Here is a 19,588-nt window from a genome sequence, read left to right as displayed (position 1 = left end):
CAGAACTTGAAATCTTAGCTGAGTTGGCACAATTTGTCACATACTAAAAACACAATATGTTTTCCATTACACACCTGAATATTTAAGAGCATGGCTCTTAAAATTAGGAGGAGCTACTGGGCTTCAGAGACAGGTAACTGATAAAGATTATTAGAGAATTTCATAACATTTTAGATTTTTTCCTCTTTAACTCACACAGGGCTTCTCAAAGACGTTGTGCCTAGGGTAATGAAAGCCTTGTAAATTTTACTGTTTGGGTGCATATTTAAATATAATTCCTTTTCATTCTTTTCTCAGTTAAAACAAACAAAAAAAATCACACCCACCCACCCCATAAATTATTCTACTTAATAGGGTTTCATCAAACCTACTAAAATTCAACTGGACAGCCATCTGTCACATACTCCAGAAATTCTTCTGCTTGTTTTTTGCAGCATCATCTCATACTGTGGAACTGGATTATTGTATTATGTGATTTGAAACTTTGTTACCTTTTTGATCCTTAACACAAAATACATTCAGAATTTATCATGTATTTACCAACAGTCCTACTTGAAGAGCACTATTGCTCATTGTGTACTACCTGTGCTAGTGTTTTGGACAACAGTTTTGGGCATCCTAATCTCACACTCTGTCCCATGTATTTTAAGATTCTCTGGAGAACAGGATGTGCACAATACAGGAGGACCTTCCAAAGACATACTCTGACAAACTCACTCTGCTAGAAGCCAAGAAACAAAGATGACTGTGAGAAAGACCTATATACTTTACAAATCGATTCATTCCATGTGAGATCAATGATTGATTCCAATCATCAACAGATTACCAAGGAAAAAAATTCCACCGCTTCACTGGTTTCTTGCCATGCTGCCTTCAGTGCTACAACTCCTGTCAGATTTTATAACATTGATGCAATCACCTATTTTTCAATTTATTTTTTAAATCAGTGTTAAATTAGGTGTTCTAATTAAATTAATTCTTTTTTAAGCAGCTCAACTACCATACAACACATTTTTGAGACTACCAAACCCCAACTGTACCTAAGAGAATGCTTCCATTTTCCCTCTTTTAATTTATTCTTTATGCTTGCTATGTGCAATTAAACTACACCTGTTCTTTCATAGGAGTTGATTGGGCGTATTTTGGATGGAAAAATCATTCTGAATATGATACACATCTGTGCAAATACTTGTGTGAGAACACCTGGAAAATTAGGAATTTACATGCCTTTCTGTCCTCAATGTGCAATAAATGTATCTCTGAGATCAAAAATTAAGCTTACTGTTTCCAAACTATGAGAGCTGCTTATAGCATATAACCTGTTGTTCTTTTTACTGCACTATATTATTAAGGATGTTTGTCTAGGACCAGGATCTTGGGGGAAGGTTAAAAGTTCATTTTTTCGTGCTTTTTGGAAAGCTGAATTCACAGCTTGTCCTCCTTGTGATATCACGTTCATGCCTCCAGCCTGCTGCTACAGTGAGAAAACAAAAGTGAAGTTTCTGCATTCTTCTGCATAGTCTTAGTAAGAACAAAGAAAGGGAAAGCAAAACAAAACTGGGTTCACTGGCTCAAGCACCTAAAGAGGTATGAGGGTGTTTATGGAGATACCTGTGAATCCCTAAATGTCCCTTTATACCAGAACTGCTGTTCTGTAAGCTGCACTGTAAGCAATGCGGCAAAGAGATAAAATGTCATGCACAGTAACTAATGCTCAAATTGTACTAACTTCTTCATACAAAGCAATAAAAACAAGGACACAAATAGCTGTGGGGAAAATACAGGCACTAACCCAAAGTCTATCCAAAATTCAGAAAGCTGCTGGGGTGGAAGGCTACAACCAATAAGGTACTGTGTACCAAGGATAGTAGACTAAAAGAGACAACCACAACTGACACACAGAAATACTAATTTCTCCTAGTGTAATACCCAATAATTGAAATTAGGCAGCCTTAACAAGGAATACGTGCCACTTGGGAAATTACCAACACGCTGGATGTAGCAGCATCACTGCTTTATGCAATGATGCTTGCCAAAATTCAGTCAGCTGGTGCTCCTGCTCCATAGATAGATTCTGCCTCTACTGACCTCTTCAGTTTATGTTCATAGCATAGGATAGGAAGCTTGTTTTGTTGCTCAGTGTGTTTCCTGTGTGTTTTCTGATAAGCAGCTGCTTCCTTGTCCTTAAGAAATGCCATTTATCTTTTCATTTACTCCCCATAAAGTTCCTAAATTGCCTTAGCTTGTTATTTAAACTAAAAATTCAGCCTGGATCAGGTCATTACAACGAGGCTTTGACATAATTTTCTAAATGTAGCTTTGCCATTGTTTTCAGAATGTTTATTGTAGCCATTGAAAAGTCTTTCTGAGCTGTATAAAACTACCTCAAATTGCAAGCTGTTTCTCCCATCTTGTTGGCTAGAAGCTGTATTTCATGACAATCAAGAGAATTTGCAATGATTTAGCCTAGAAAGCCAGGACAGAATTTGAAGATTTAAAGGATGCCTCAAATGAATCCTCTCAAATCATCAGCATGTGTGTCAGGTGTACAGGCGGTCAGTTCGGTGTTAGGGTTGATTTTAATACTGGCCATATGTAAGCTATTGCTTCAGAGTTCACCACACTTTGATATGCATGAATGCGTTCTCCAGTGATTTGTGATTATCCAGAAAAATCCTCTGCCTGCTGACCTGAGAGACAGAACAATCCTGTGGAGAGTGGATACTACTTTAGAAAGATGGAAATGAAGGAAAGAAAAACCCACTTATGTCCCCTGGGAGTGCTGCCCAATCCTTCATCTTCTGCATTCACAAATAATTGTATATTGCCTTTTGTGTGAACTTCAACTCAGGAATCTTTAGGGAATTAGAAAAAATGCAAGATGAGCTGGTGAATGCAATAAATTTCACAAAAGAGCCCATGGAGCTGGCTGTAGTAGAACAGGACTAGCAGTAGGAGATGACCCAAGATCTATACTTATGTCATTCCATCTTTGTAAATAATTATATTTTTTTAGCAGACAAATCAACAGTATATATATAATGCTAGTTATGTATATACACACACACATACATACATATTTATATATATGTCCTAGAGGGCAATGTCATGATAAATTCTTTGCAGTACTGTATATTTCTGACTTACAATGAATTCATCAGTTGCTCTGGGGAGAAAGCACACATATCCTGGGGTTTGTGGAGAAAGCAGAAGCTCATCACTTTTGCCCTTTGAGCCATAAATCACAAGGGTCCTTTTACACTCCTGTGGCTCTGGGGAATCTCCATCTGTTTTAACATGCACTCTCCACCATTGTGCTAAAACAGGAAAAACATTTTTAGCATCAATCTACCAATGAAACATTTTTAGGATCAATAGTAGAGAACAACGGATGCCTTTGTTGCTATCACAAAAAAGAGTTATAGACTACCATGAGTTTACATCCTATTTGCTATAAATAAATAATTAATAATCAATAATTAATTTTTAAAATATCTTGAAGATAAGTATAGCTCAGGCTTGATAAACATGAGACAATTTTTGAAGTGGGTATGACAACAGAAATTAATACCTAGGAAGCAGAAAAAAGACACTTTGCCTAGGGGCGTTTTTTGCATTCTTTGTATCAAAATAGTTACTTTAATTACAGTAATTATTTTAATAAATTTCAGTTCTTAGAATGTTCTTCTGTAACATGAAAAGAATATTAATCTTTTGAAAGACTTCTATGTGATAAATTTGTAAGGTCTGCTGGCTAATACATAACTAGCTAAACAATGAAATTTCAACTTTTTTTTTCCTCAGATTTTTCTAACTTAATTTGTCATGTCCAGTCTACTCAGATCACTCATTAGAGGTCGAATACAACATTCAGGAAATTTTGAAGAGATATTTGCACTGACCTCACCTCATGGCTTGGGCCTTTTAGAGGTTGTTTTTTTGGTAAGTCACCTGTACTCATAACAGTGTTAGAAGTCCAGTATGCAACGGGAAAGCTGCTCCAGGTGTGGGAAAAACACAGTGTCTTAGAAGGATAGGATAGCTTAGGAAGCTACTTAAGTGCTTGAAGGTAAATCATCCTCTGAATTCAAAGGAATTATTTGTTGAAAAGACACTTGATCCTGCATGGCAAGAGGAACTTAACAATGAAAGCAAATGAAAAGCTTTTGTTTAGACTGTGGCCAATACTGTGATAATGCAGTAGTTTGCTAATGGGGCTGATATAAAGAGAACTATTTTGTGATTATGTGTAATCCCACAATACAATATGCTGATAAAATGAATTTTAGAATCATTTAATTCAGATATAAATCGGATGTGACTTTTTCTTACAGAACTGTGTGCCTTTTTCCTACCTTTTGTTTTCCTCTGCCTGCTTAAAGATGGAGACTAGATGAAAACCTGGTTTCCTTGATTTATATTTTTCCTCTTTCTTCTTTTTTTTTTTTTTAGCTAATCCTCTTTTGTTGTTTTGTTTTTTTTTTTTTCTTGTTATAGAACCTGTTTCTGCCTTATATCTCACTGTTCCCTGACTCTTCTGGGCTCAGCTAGAAAACAGCAGGCAAATACTCATCTCACAGCCAGTCTTCTGAGTAACACACTAGCTGAAAGGATCCCTCCATCTGAACTCTTTTTTTAAGGTCATTTCCAGCAATGAGTCAGATGTAGTGTGTGGAAGATCCACACTTTGCCTAATGAGGAACTTTTGCTGTTTGATATATGTGCCAGCTTTGAATTTTATCTCCTTGTGCCAGGTTGGCATGTGGTACTCTTCAGGGTGTCACACTTGGTGAAGTCAAACATTGTTTGAGCTTTTGCTGTTCCTGAGCACTCTAAGGGTTTATGAGGAGCTTCACATTTTTACAAAGACTCCCAACATAGCCCTGAATCTCTTATGCTGTCCAACCATTCCATTTTGAAGGTTGTCCCATGAACACAGCAGAGAGGAAATTAAGATAATTTTGCAGTTCTGTGTTTCTCGAGTTTTTTTTTTTGTTTGTTTGTTTGTTTGGTGGTTTGCTTTTTTTTTTTTTTTTTTTTTTTTTTTTCCCTCTCTCTTTGTACTATCCCTCTGCACCAGGAGAGAGCAAGCCCTAAGTTAAGAGAAATCACAGATGCATAACTGGCTGTTTCCCTCCTCAAAGAGGCAGCATGTTCAGAGAAGGTATTTCAGGCAAGATGATTTATTTCAATTAATATCCATTATGTGTTTTTAATTATTATTTCAGTAGGAAGGCTAAGACACCAGTTAGGAGTTTTCCAGGGACTAAATCAATGGTTACAGATTGAAGGCCTCTTAGTGTCTGTGATTCTTTATTCTCCTACACTTATCTTTAATGCTTCTACAGTTTATTAAATGAACTAACACAGACTGACTGCATTTGCTCTCAGTTCAACAAATTCATTTAACCTGCTCATGCCAGAAGAATCAAAAAATCCTTTATCTAATATTCTATTCACTTAGACATCTACTTGGTGAGGATGGCTACATGAGACAGAAGGCTGATGCCAAGTATTTACTGTGCTCAGTGATTTCTATACCTCTCCAGGAGTGAAGTTGTGGAAATGAGACAGCTGGGCTTCAATGGGTCATTTTTCTGTGTTTCATCTGTGTGGCCACATTAAAAAAGACTTTTCCCCAGATATCACTGACCTGTGTTAACTTCCTTTTGGAGTGATTATTGTGTTCATGTGTTATTGTATTTCTACAGCTTACATGTAAAGCTAGAGCCATTTACTTTGAGACATCAATGTAGGAAGCACTAAAATGAATAGTAGGGGAAAAAACAGAATTCTGGGGGAAAAAAGGTCTCAGAATTCTCTCTTTACTATAATGATATAAACAAGAATCTGATTCACATTACAGAGATTTATCCAGAGATATGTTAGAATTAGGGATCATTTCTTGACTTTCAGAAATTAAATGGGATCAGTGTAACAATTTCCTGCCAGAAATTCCTTTAACCACTGGTCTGGAACCTGAAAGTTCCTTCAGGAGAACCATGAAAATCAAACCCACAATTATTTCTGTACATAGCAATCTGAGCATGGCAAAACCTGAAGTCAACATTTCATCATATAATTCAGAAAGCTGAAAAAGGAAGGTTTATTTTCTGGGTTTTTTAAAATATGAGCCATTTATGTATCTTTTAAGGATTTCCAAGACTGTTTTTACAATACACTATTTCAGGGCTTTTTTCACTCTGGTGTTTTTCGGTCTTAAGACCTAGAATGACATTCACACTTTGCAAGATGTAGGAGTTGGTTGCTTATTTCCTAAAGATTGTAGAAATTTGTGTTGCCTTAAGGCAGAGCAGTCAGTCTGCTTAATTCTTTTTCTTAGGGATTTCCGCCTCCATCTGGCAATGGAAACATGCTGTTGTTTCTTTTTAGAAGCAGGTCCATTCCCTTTAAATTTGGGAATCCTGTGATTATTCTTAGTCCATTATCAAGTACTTGCAAGGTAGGGAATAATTCCAAAACAAAATTAGTCACAGCAGAATTTACTGAATATTTTCTCTTTTGATACAAATTTTCTATATGCCTTAATACCAAAAACCTTGCACAACAGAAGAAGAGCCAACTGAGAAATATCTATTAACCAAACTCTACTATTGAACCACACTTTCTTTACCACCCACAAAACCTCAGGACACCCTACAGGCATCACATTACAGGAAGCCAGCTCCTTTTAGCTGACTGCAGTGAGGATTTCATTGGAACATACTGTGCCTTGTCTCCTTGCTTTGAGAGAAAATTCTTTCCTATGTGCTATTATGATACCTCATCTATTTTGAGGCAGAAAAGGAAAATAAATAGAGAAGACAGAAGGGAAAAGTAATAAAATATCCCTAACATGTAGGAAACTTTTAGAGAGTAACAGGAAGTCCCATTCAAATCAACTTCAAATCCCTCAAATCAGCTTAAGAGCTGAGAGCATCTATCTGCCTTCTCCACCAGGGCAATACACTTTCTCTATTTATCTTGCATCAAATATACTAGGAAGATTCAGAGGCATAGAAATAAATCTATTCCTATGCCTGATTTGCCAGAGCCTCTCTGTAATGTATAAATGTACAAAGGTTACTGACAAAACTTGATATGGGCAGCCTGCATTTTGGCAGAATCCATAGCCAGCAGCAGCAGTCACAGGGATCTGGGATTTATGCTTCATTTGAGCTGGCATAATGCCAGCCTGACTGAAAAAGGACAAAGAGCCCTCAAGTAACCTACCTAGCAATGATGATTTTCAAAGTTCCCTCTTTGGCTAGGTGGTTGAACAGGTTACTAGCCTCATCCAAAGTGAATGAGATTTCTGAGTCACCTTCAGAGTGACTTATAAAGTAATTTGTTCTGTATCTGGTGCTTTAAACTTGACCTAAACACATTGATCTTACCCTGAAAATCAGCAAACACTGAATTATGCCAATCAGCTTATTTATGACTTTCCCTGAAGTCCATTTGCAGAGTGCAGCTCATACAGAATATGACCACATGAGTGCCTAAAACATTGGCTCCCTAACATCAGAACTTCCACTTGCCTCTTATTCAGTAAATATATGTTACATGGAAAGTTTTCACCCCCACTCTGAAGGGGACTGCTTTTCACTATTCTACCATGTAGAATCTTCACTGCTACAGGTGCTAGGAGAATCTAAGGGAATTATTTTTTCTCCCAGGACTCTGCATCTCTGGAATGTTCTCTTATCAGCTCTGACATTGGCACCGAGTCCTGATAGAATGACACAGAGCTGACTACAGGATATCTTTCCAAACCTCTTGTGATGGTTCCCTCCTACAAAGCTCAACCATGCAAGGTCTATGAGATCACTGATATGACAACACAAATTAAACTGTGGTTAAACAAAGAAGGCTGAAGAGCAGCTCAAGCTAAGCTGTCATATAGCTATCTGACAGATAACTTCCTAAAAATGTTATTTTCTTTTATAACCTCTTTTTTCAGAAGCTCTGATCTTAACGATCTCTGGGTCCTCCTGCACATCTTGGCAGTGTGACATTTCAAAAGCTGGTTAAGAATAAGCCACTCCTTTCTCCTCATAGTCAATATATTGAGTCTGATCACTCTTGATGCTCACAGGCAATGAGCAGCCTGTGCATCTGTGCCTGCTTACTATAACATAACGAAGAATGAAACTGTGCTGGAAAAAAATTTTGAATTGGTAGTAAAATATAGTCTATTTTCTGAACATAAGGTGAAACAGATATTATGGTTGTTTCTCAGAACTGTGCACTTAGCAGAATGCAGAATCCAATTCCAAGTCACAAGTGAAAATCAACTTTCTCTGTGAGAAAGTCTTAACTTACCCGAGTTCATCACTCTCCTCTTGTCAAAGTCATGTTTTTGTGGAATAATAAAGCTCTTGACTAAACTGTTTGATTGAATGCAAATGATTCAATTTTCGCTGAAACTGGAACTAGACTGAGAGACTAGGACTCATCCTACAGAAAGCAAGTCACTGTTTTAAGAGACAAATTGAAACACTACTTTTTTTTAGTTTAGTTATTCCCATAAAATTCCCAGAGTTGCACAGAATAGTCATTTACAGTTAAATGTTCATAAAAAAATATGTGTGTCAGTCTGTTCCTCTTTTCTGGTTAGGAAGAAACATGGAGATCCTAACTAGTGCATTACAGGGATGAGACTGTCTTAATAGATAAAAAAACAGCTGGGTGGGGAGTTTATTAATAATGTCTTTTTATTAATTCAATCAGATTTAGCCAACTGAATGTACATACTACACTTAGCTTCACTGGAAGATTTGGAGTTTAAGCTTGTATTATTTCTGGCTACTTTGGAATTTTGACCTGAAAATGTTTCTACTGACACTTCACAACACATTTCTCAACTTGCTGATATTTGCTAGGGGACCTGTCCCAAAGTATTAAATGACAGTGACATTGGGGTAAACAAAAGAACACTTGAATCTCTTCTCAGAGGAATTCCTGGTTGATTTCAGAACAGAATAGTAGAAATAGGAAGAAAATCAGAAATGGTTTCTGTTTTTTCTCAATTGCTTATAAAGGTCTAGTCCTTCCTGTAGACTACTGCCAGCCAATTTGTCATGTTCTCTCACAGCTGATATACAAGAAAGCACACAAACAAATGAGGTCATTTGCTCACATATTTCTCACAATACTGATTTAAATTCAAACAGCAAAAACTATGGTATAAAAAACAGTGGTTGAAAAACAACTCTTACCTTTAAGAAATGTCTTCACTGAACTGCCATGCTCTAAAATATGATCAGGAAAAATAATTGTGAGCTAGCTTTATTATCACTTTTTTCTTAAGTTATGGTCTTATCTGGAAGGGTTCTTTGGTAATAAGTAGGCATTAAGTATATACTGTAGTGCTATAACAAATTTTCTTTAACAAAATACTTACTATTGGCAGTTAGCTCCCTCTCTGTTTTCCCATCATCTTGGTATTCATCTAACCATCTTTCATTGCAAAAACAAAAATAATAAGATTAATAAAAACTATTAGTATAGTATATATAATCTGACCATTACCTTTAGTCTCCAATAGTATTTTTATACACTTTTTATCAAGTTACACCTTGAAACTACTTCCAAGATCAAATTTCCTTTTATACCTTCAGCACAGTTGGCCTTATTCATATAAGAAGAATTTGATTCAATTTGCTCCAGGCAAAGAAGAATTTTCATGGTAGCTGTATGAAGTAAGTAGTACTATATGGAGCACGTTGTATGAAATACTAATTATTTGTTGGTTCAGAGACTCAGCTGTACATGTGAGGGAGTTATAAAACTTGCAGTGGTTAGTTATAGTTATTGTACTTAGAATTATATATAAAACCTGTAGGTCTGGAAGTTTCTAAAACTTTTGCAGATCTGCAGCAACAAACTTAACTTCTGTTCTTACTTTATTTTTCTTTTATACTGATGAATTTAAGGAGCTTTTCTGCAATATCATTTCACTGCAAACATACAATCATACTCCTTTCTGTTGAACCCCCTTGTTCACATATTTGCCAATCTTCAACAACCTCACTTATTTAAAAATAAATAAATACATGCTCACTATCAGCTTCTATTCTATTGACTCTGTGTTGATGTTGTATTTTTTCTAAACCCAAGGATCCATAACACATTTCATTTCTTGTATGGAACAAAACTCTATGAATAAATCTCTTATGCATGAAGTCTAAACTCCATTTTTGCAATAAATAGGTTGATTAACTTTTGAGACCTATCTCCTCATTCCATCCTAAGAAACAAAAGATCACTAGCAGTTTCTAAAAGTAGAAAGCAATTTTTGACAAAAACTGGACACGGGATTCGAGATGCAGCCTCACCAGTGCTGAGTGCAGGGGACAATCACAGCCTTGGTGTACGCTATTGCTGATCCAAGCCAGGTTGCCATTGGCCTTCTTGCTCACCTGGGCACACACTGGCTCGTGTTCAGCCGGCTGTTGACCAGCGCTCCCAGATCCTTTTCCACCAGACAGCTTTCCAGCCATTCATCCCCAAGTCTATAGCACTGCATGGGGCTGTTGTGACCCAATGCATCTCCCTCAGTAGCCTTGTGTGGATTACTTCTGGCCCAATAAACTTGTCTGAGTGCTGCAGCAGGCTACTGACTCTTTCTGCTTGGATTGTGGGGTTCATTCTGCTTCCCTCTCCTTTCTTCTAGCTCAGGGGGCTGGCTATGAGGAGAACTGGTAATACTGCTGAAGACTGAGGGGAAGAAGGCATTAAGTGGCTCAATCTTTCTTTCATCCAGTGGGTATTTTCCGTACTTGGCTACCCCATCAATTGTGTCAGGAGGTTCTTTTCCATGGGCTCCAGGAACCTCCTAAACTCCTTCTCCTCTGCTGCACTGTATTTGTAGCCCCTCACAAGACAACAGCTGGCGATTGTGAGATTTCTTCCAGCTGCTCACATTAAATTTTGTCTGCCTCTTCCTCCTGGTTGGCTGGTCTGTAACAGACCTAGACCATTCTACCATGGCACTGGCCTTGCTGGCCTTCCCCTGATTCTTACCCATAAATGCCCAACTATTACCACCATCATCAAGCTCTAGAAAATCAAAATACTCCCTAACATACAGGGCTGCCTCACTTCCTCTCCTTCCTTGCCTCTCCCTGCTGAAGAGTTTATAGTCAACCAGGGCAGCACTGCAGCTATACAAATCCTCCCACCACATTTCCATGATGACAACTATGTCATTTCAGACCTTTATACACAATACTTCTTAAAAGATTGAGAACTGAAAGCTTATTTAATTTCAAAGGGTTTCTATATAATTTAGATTAAAAAAAAAAAAATCATGCACCTTTCCTCTTTTGCAACGTTTGGTTTGGGACTTCTCTGCATTAGGCTATTACTCCCTTCCATACCAATGTAGGAACTTTTGCCTTGTCTTCAGCTGCAAAATTTTGCATCACTTGTATGTTGAAAAACTCCGGGGCATTGCTTAAACATCTAGTTTGTGTGCACATATCTGCTCTAAAATTTTTTCATTACGTTGCTGGCAGGTAACAAATTCTTTTTCTCCATGAATGACATACCTATCACAAGGAAATACAACCTCGTGAGCTTCCTCTCCTTCTTTATGTTTGATGACAATCTTATCCAGGAACCAACCACTGCCTGTGTTGAAATGACAAAAGTTTATCATGTGAAAACATACTATTTTTAAAATAAATTTTAAGAAAAAAGCCCAGATTATCTTTTTCTAGCAGAAACACAGATCATATTTAGACATATCTCATCTAAATAAATAAGATGTATTAACAGAATGAAAGTTTTATTATTTTTTGTCTCTCCTAAGAGAGGCAATTCTTTTTTGCCTTTGCCTGTTTTAATTTTAAGAGGGGTGGGTTTTTTCCCTTGGAGACAAATACATGCATATATCTCTGAACTGTCAACACCATTCACATCCCAGCCTACATCTTTTGATTATTCCCTGTAATCAGGCACAAGGATGTTGGGACAAATCTGTTTATGCCCATAATCAAGATTTGTGTGAAAGATGGAAATTTTTGTCCTCTGTGACTGAACTTCTTATTGCATATATAAAAATATTAATTAACAAATCTTTAAAACATATGCTCTCATGTGCAAATGGAGTGGGGCTGCAGCTTTGGAGGGTATTTTTTTGTCTTGCTGCCAGTAACTGGCAAAACTGAGGATCCAAGCATCCAGAGCCAGCAACCAGAAAGATTGACTGCCTAAGGCCAGCTACTGGAGGGCTTATACTGACGCTGTTGAGCCAGGGACGGGCAAAATGACTCGTACGATTTCAGAAGGCAAATGAGTGTTTATTCAAAAGTACGTCTCTCTTTTATAGAGAACATTGTGAACATTAATTCTATTGGTCTTAGAGTAAAAACATTTCACCTGATTGGTACACTGGACTTAGGTCAGTGTGGTAGAACATACCTATAAAAAATATGAACGGAAAGCAAGATAATAGATTGGTTACATTCTTCTCAGACCTTTTCCCAGGCTTAGCCTGGCAGAAATCTTTCTCTTTTTCTCTCTGACTGAACTGAGAATATCCACATTACACATCCATCCTGTACATATTTTTTTATATTTGACATCGATGGACTGTTGTTCTGCTCAACTGGAGAGGGTAACAGGGGAAGGCCACTTGTACTGTTTGTGTACGTGCTGAGTTCCTGACTGTGTTGGTCTACATGGCCAGCTATGTGCACACATTTGTTTTAGAAATGTGTTTGTGTGCATGTCAACAGGGAACACACACTCACCCTTGCTACTATGAGACCAGCAGGCATGGGGCTGTGCAGTCTCATTTCTGCTGGATGACTGAATTCATCTTTTCTCTAACTGCAGTAACTGCTGGCACATCCATGCTGATCTTTTAGATCACTTCCAATGACCATCCTAGTGGCTGGTCTGGTTGTCCTTCTCAAATATCCTGATCTCGCTGTACCTGCACCACTCACAACTTATCATATTGCTAACAAGGTTTCACCTGATTCACACCATTACCCATCAGCACGCTGCAGCAAAACTGCATGCAGGATGTTTTGGTCAGAAACAATCATCCTATTTATCCTTATGCTTTGCCTCCTGGCTACATCTGAGTCTGGAAGTCCCTAGAAGGCAGCAGTTTCTGTCACATAGAAAGGGCATCCCCAGGTAGTGCATGGAGCAAACCCTGCTCTCTAGGACAAAAGTTCTTTACTTTCCTCATTCACAGTAGCTGTGGGAATAGATCTGTGCCCTGCAGCATGGGACCCCCAAGGAAAACATATGTTCTAGGATCCTTTCAAGATAGACTCCAAGTCAAGAATTAAGACCTTCCTGCCCTGTCACTCAGGCAAGTGATGAGAAAAAGGGATAGCCCACCTCTGAAGGAATTCTCCTTCCTCCTTCTCAACCCCCAAAAGGTTGAGTCTCTCTCTCTCTCTCTGAGCCACCATCTTTTTCCAACTCTCAACCCCTCAGCCACTTCAGGCTAGGTTTCTGTGGGGCTAGTCTTGGATACAGTTCAAAAGATGTCTGTGAGATCGGTCTGTGCTGAGTACAATGAAAACCCTTCTGAATTACCGAGGCATACATTTTGTTACAGATAGAATTCCATCCATTGTCCTGTTCAGACAGTCCTTCAAACCCACACATTTGAACTCCAATGTCAAAAAGCATCTTGAGACAGCTGAATTGGGTTACAGATTTGTAATGCTGATCCTGCTAATCTGTGCTGCCTGTTAAAGGCGATATCAGGGAAGAGAGCATGGCATGGTGCTGTGGGGAATAGAGGGGAGGTAGAGTCCACCATAGTGCCTTTTGTGTTATTTCTTGGGTTACTACAATGTGAAACTTTCAAGTGTAGCATCATCCATATTGCTGAAGGCAACAAACTCTGTGGAACTACAGGAAACAAGATTACAAACCATTCCAAGGCTGCACTGTCATGGCTGTTTCTGTAATAGTCACAGCCTGCTCAGAGCCTTGGGCAGTACAGGCAGCAAGATGGGTGTTGCCTGGGGCCATTTCATAACACAGCAGGGTAAAAGGGCTTTTCCAATCTGTTATCAGTGGAGCCCTGAACTGCCTAAAAATCCTCCTCTTCATTTAGCTTCTTCCTAGATATTAATCTGCAAGCATATTTACATCTTTAGTGCTTTTAAATGCTAGCTTTCTCTTCATTCACATCATTCCAGGGAGATGTACACTTCTTTGAGAGCCTGTACCCAAAATTCATCTTATTACCAAATTATTTCTTCTTTACTCAAAAACCTACAAGCTGAATGCAATGTCACTCACTGGAACAGCTCCACATTGAGTTTCACAGATCAAATGTATAATCAAATCTTCTACAATTGCCCAAAGCAGCAAGGACATTGTGTTATAGCTACCCAAATTTTTTCAGGTAGCAAATCAGCTGCTGAATATCTTTCATTCCTTCCTGGACAATTTTCACTGTCTGTCTAGTGAAAGATTGTCTTACCAGTGTAAGATAGTCTTACCACACTTTTGAGAATTTTTTACATGCAAATAAACAGTCCTTTCTTATAAATAACCATGAAAACAAAGAGTAGAATAACAGTATATGAGATTAAACTCATGCCCTTTTTTCCGTCCATTACTGCAGTTTTTCATCATCCCATCACAGTGATCAACCTGCAGGAAGACTTTTTATCACTGCAAGACCTTCTGTCACATTTTCTATGAAGCATGCAACATAAACAAGTGCATTTGGTTTAAAAAGCACTTGAAAACAGACTGGTCTCCAGGAAATCAAATCCTACCTGGACCAGCTCCATCATGGCTAATCAGAACTTTCTCCAAGTTTCCCAGTGAGACAGCCTTTATGTAGAAAATATCCATCTGTGGAACCATACAAGGAAAATGATAAGTCTTAAACATAGCTACTGCTTTGACTCTAATAGTATAGAAAAGCTTTTTTGTAATCTTTTGTTTGTTTGTTTGTTTTCAAAATGAATATAGTTGTTTTATATTCATCCTGGCCAAACAGGGAGGATCCTTTAAAACTTTCTAAGGTAAATAACACCTGAAAATTACTCCACAGAGACAGCACTGATACCTTTGGCATGGCACAATGATCAGTTTCAATTACTTGGCTGTGTCTACATTATATTTTCTAGCCCTGTGTACCTCATCAAGTTTGGAAAACATACTTAGGAATACAGATTTAGAACCTGTTTCTAAGGAATACAGATTTAAAACCTGTTTCTCAAATCTACAGTGATCTGTTCAGGACAACAAAAATGATATTGTTATAATTTTATCTATATGTGCAATACAAATAACCAAAATACCCAAATACCCAAATTCTAATATCTAAAGCTCTCAGTAAATGCTTGATCAAGTAGATAAAAATTATCCATATGGTGCAATTATGTAATGAATTTTGAATAAGGAAAGTAGTCAATGCTTGAATAAACCTTGTAAATAAAAAGATATTTACATTTCTTGACGAAAGCGTTTTCTAGCCATAATTTATTCTTATTTATCAGAAGCAGCATTGTTTTTACTTCACCTGTCCATGTCGAAACTTAACATTATTATTCTTAGATCTATGGAGCTTCCTTTTGCCAGCATCTCCTCTTGTCCCAATGAGGTTGATATAAACATTGGAATCTGTTTCAGCACCAAGTTTAGCACCTGTGTATACATGGACCTCATACACCAACACTACAAGAACAAAAAACTTCATATTATCCTTGCAGCTTGCACAAGATTCTAAAGTTTCCTCATCAAAAATTTTCCAGAAAACTCTACTGATTTTCAAGTTTGCAAGTATCAACAGCTATCCATGAATTTGTAACTTCTAGGTTCAAATGGTTTAACTCTCTTCACAAAAATATGATAACACCAAGCTTAAGAGAACCCCATAATGCTGAGCATTTCTATGCATTGCTAGTTCAAAGTCTTTCTTTGCAATTTATTGGGAGACCACCTAACTATATCAAGTCATCATCTGAAATAAAAGCTACTTTTCACTGGTACCAAAACATTTTCAACCTCCAGATTTATGCAAAACAATTGTCTGGGTTGTTAACCTTCGTTTCATCTTAAAAGAGGAATAGCAATCCAAGGGGTTTTAGATTTTCACACCATATACAAAGGTGAGCTCCCACACCTATAAGAAATGAACCTTGCTTTTGAAGGTTTCTACGTCTGTCACTAGTGAATGATAGGACTTCCAAAAGCAGCTCTCAGTTAAAATACATTTACAACTTTTTCATGCCTCTCCTTGTAGTCTAGACCAAAGTCTTACACACAAAAAATATATACATCTTCAAAGAATTCTGCAATATAATTCAGAATTACTGTATTAAGATGTTCTATGCCACACTAATATTATTTTTATAACTATCCAGATGTGCCAATTCATTTTTAAAAAATTCTTTGCAGTGATCATATACTATTATATTTAATTTCAGTTTTTTTCTCTGTGACTTTAAAAAAAAATTCCTGTTTACATTTTAATGGCAATTTTCCATGCAGTGTTTCTATTCTAATAACAGCTGGCCATTTCTACTGCTGTGTAGTAGATCACAGAGAAGATTACTGTTTCATTGATGTGTAATTTTAACAGTTCTTGGTAGCAAAGAAAGGTAATACAAGTCCTAACAAACACAATTAGTTCCTTTTAAGAAGGAATGAAGATGAAAACAGAATATAACAAAATGCTTGAAACTGGACAATACTCTACAAAAACTAGTTAAAGCACTGTTACCTTTACACCACCAGATAGCTACTAGAATCTGACATTTCCATACATTTTTTATTCACTGGCTCCCAAGTCAGCATATAAAACTCAAACATCACGTTGTCCACCGTCACTGAAAAAGAGCTACTCCCGATTCCCAGAAGAGAAGTGAAACAAGTAGTAAAATAATACTGCAAATACTTGAGGGAGAAAAATAGCATGTGTTAAAAGACAGGATAAATGTTATGGATAGACTCTATGCTTAATCAAATTCAGGTAATTCTTTCAATCTGTGTAAAATTATCCAAAAACATTGTGTCTCCAAGTCTTTATCACTATTACAACTGGGACTCTAAATAGAAGTGGTGTTCCTTGACCAATTTTATTATTTTCTGTAATTCCAAGCACTTATTGCAGCTCTCACATCCATGCATTAATGTACCAACACTGCTTGTGAAGTATAAATGAGCTCAATAATTCACACATATCTTCAAAAATTTGAAAAGCCTTATAAAAACTAGTTTCAAGGTTTTTAACATTAAAAAAATCATGATAAAACAAATTGTAGATATGAATAGCAAGTCGCAAAGATAAATTGACCTGATAATTAGCATAATTGAGCTATATATCCAAATTACATTTTATATCATAACTGCTAATATAATCATAGCTGGCCAAAGGGCAGAGGATAAGGGATGGTAGCAAACTATGACAGAAAACGTGCAGCAAAGCAAAGAGCCATGCTGATCATGAAGGGGAAAAATCTTTAGGAGTGAGAAAGAAGAGAGGTTACATTTCAAAAAAAAAAAGCTAAAAATTATCATAATCTGTGACCAGAAATTTTAATAACAGGACTGCACTACCCATGAAGCAAGATGCTTCAGGTAGTAAAAAAAGGGATATATTGACTTGAAGTCTCCTCCACACTTTTACACTCTTACTTACTTTCTTAGTTTTGAAAATGCAAAATATCTGTGGGAGGAAATGGAAGGTTATAGAGTGTTTTTGTTATGACTGTTTATATAGAAAGACTAGTATTACTTACAACTGCAAGTAATTTCCATCCTCAAAAATAAAATAATTAAGTAACTATAAGCACAATTTTAAAGCATATTCAAGGGTTTTTTTTAAGAAACCATTTAACAATAAATGTTTATAAAAACAAAATACCAACAAGTTCTTTCATGGAAGGAGAAGAGAACAAGAGGTATTTATAACACAACACAAAGATATTAACAGATAAATAAATTTTATTACATTTTCGAGCACTGTGCATCTCTGTGGTAACCAGAGAGACAATAATGATCTAATCATTAAACAGAGCTTTCCTTTGCTACCAGCCTAAATAAATCAGTCTGAAGTAGACAGCATGCACATCTTGAAATGCAAAAAACTGGAAAATATTTTCCATAGTTTCTTGTGTCTATACATCCCTCACCATCTGTAAAATGTTAAGTCTGACATTTATTTAAGCTACACAATCTGCATTATTTATACCAGAACCTTCTTAACAAAATAGACCAGTTTGTGCTCTAAATTTTTCTACAAATATAGGCTACTACAATACAGGCTATTATATTAGGATAATAAAATGAATGTTTATACCCCTTAACTTGAGTATATGTTACAATGCATTTCATAGGAATCCCACAAAAAATGAAGCAAGGAAAATATTCTCTAATACACACATGCCTAATTAGAACATGGTGAACATGGCCACTATGGTGAAACGCCTGCACATTCAAATAAACATTCACTGAATAGATTGCGGACATTAAGCCTTTTCTGTGCGAATGGAAACCTAGGCACAGACCAGCCTGAGAGGATTCAAGCTGTTCAAGTTTTATCAAGCAGTTCCTCTAGATTGCAGAACAGCTACAAAAGGTGCTAGTGCTAATGGCTCCTGAGCTAAAGATTGCTTAAAGCAAAGAAAAAGAGTGATGGTGCCACTCTGTAACAGATAAAACAAGGTACACCAATTGTTTGATGGGACAATACAAGTAAATCTGGAGAACAAACCTACCCATTGAATGTACTGCTGAGACAAAAAGACTCACCATATGTGAATATTTTCCATTTGCAGTTGTCTGTAGATTGTTCACAAAACACAGTTTGTTGTGTAGAGAGTAAAGTGAAATAATCCTAGATAATGTGTTCAGCCTCTGAAACTGTGCTTTCATTTCTTTTGAGTAACCAACCTATTCTAAGGCCCCTGCTGCAGGCCCATCTGTAATGGAGACCTCCTTCACTGCAGGAAGAAAAAGCCATCCCAAAACTCTGAAAATTAGAAATGTATGGCCTGATCCCCTATTCTGTAGTAGTAATTTCATTTTACTATATGCTGATTCAGTGAAACTATACTAGCTGTAAACTGGGGTGACAGAACTTTCAGAGGGAGGTAAACCCATAGGCAAAAAAAAAAAAAAAAAAAAAAAAAAGGGCAAAAAAGTTGAAAATTATTTCATAAAACCAGCCATTCAACAGAAGACAGGAAACAGGATTTCAGCATTAAGAGGGACCTATGAGACTCATATCTAGGCATCTGTCCAATGTTAAGCACATCAAAGTAATAGAAGAAATGTCTTGGAAAACACAGTAACTTTGATAAAGGATATAAGAGGATTAATTAATACAGAATAGCAGGAGAAAAAATCTCAGCTAGCACTCAGTAAAAAAGAAACCTTTCAGAAAATAAGTGATTGAAATCTTCAAATTGCTCACAGGGTAACCTTAGATAAGCTCTAGAAACCAAACAAAAATCTGTAACATGGATTCATGGGTGAAACAGATGAAAAAGGGAACGAAAGTGTTTTCAGACAGAGGTGAGCAGTTTCTAAAAGAAAGACTTTAAAGCAGTATAATAACTGTGCTAAAAAATCACAGAACCAAATA

General features: G+C 36.9%; 1 protein-coding gene across 1 annotated transcript in view; it reads right to left on the bottom strand.

Moving 5' to 3' along the window:
* The window catches only part of RP1 (RP1 axonemal microtubule associated), a 163,187-nt gene that overhangs the window by 72,791 nt on the left and 70,808 nt on the right, over positions 1-19,588 (bottom strand). Inside the window, exons 26-31 of the mRNA XM_053958854.1 lie at positions 15,521-15,675; positions 14,769-14,847; positions 11,556-11,637; positions 9,407-9,462; positions 9,222-9,254; positions 3,148-3,317 (exon numbers count right to left, since the gene is read on the bottom strand). Of these exons, the coding sequence (XP_053814829.1) occupies positions 3,148-3,317; positions 9,222-9,254; positions 9,407-9,462; positions 11,556-11,637; positions 14,769-14,847; positions 15,521-15,675 (575 nt within the window). The remainder of the gene's footprint in view (positions 1-3,147; positions 3,318-9,221; positions 9,255-9,406; positions 9,463-11,555; positions 11,638-14,768; positions 14,848-15,520; positions 15,676-19,588) is intronic.

The sequence above is a fragment of the Vidua chalybeata genome, chromosome 1 (genome assembly GCF_026979565.1).
Source record: "Vidua chalybeata isolate OUT-0048 chromosome 1, bVidCha1 merged haplotype, whole genome shotgun sequence".
Taxonomy (NCBI): domain Eukaryota; kingdom Metazoa; phylum Chordata; class Aves; order Passeriformes; family Viduidae; genus Vidua; species Vidua chalybeata.
Note: the sequence above shows the minus strand (reverse complement) of the source record. Positions and strands in the feature narration are given on the sequence as shown.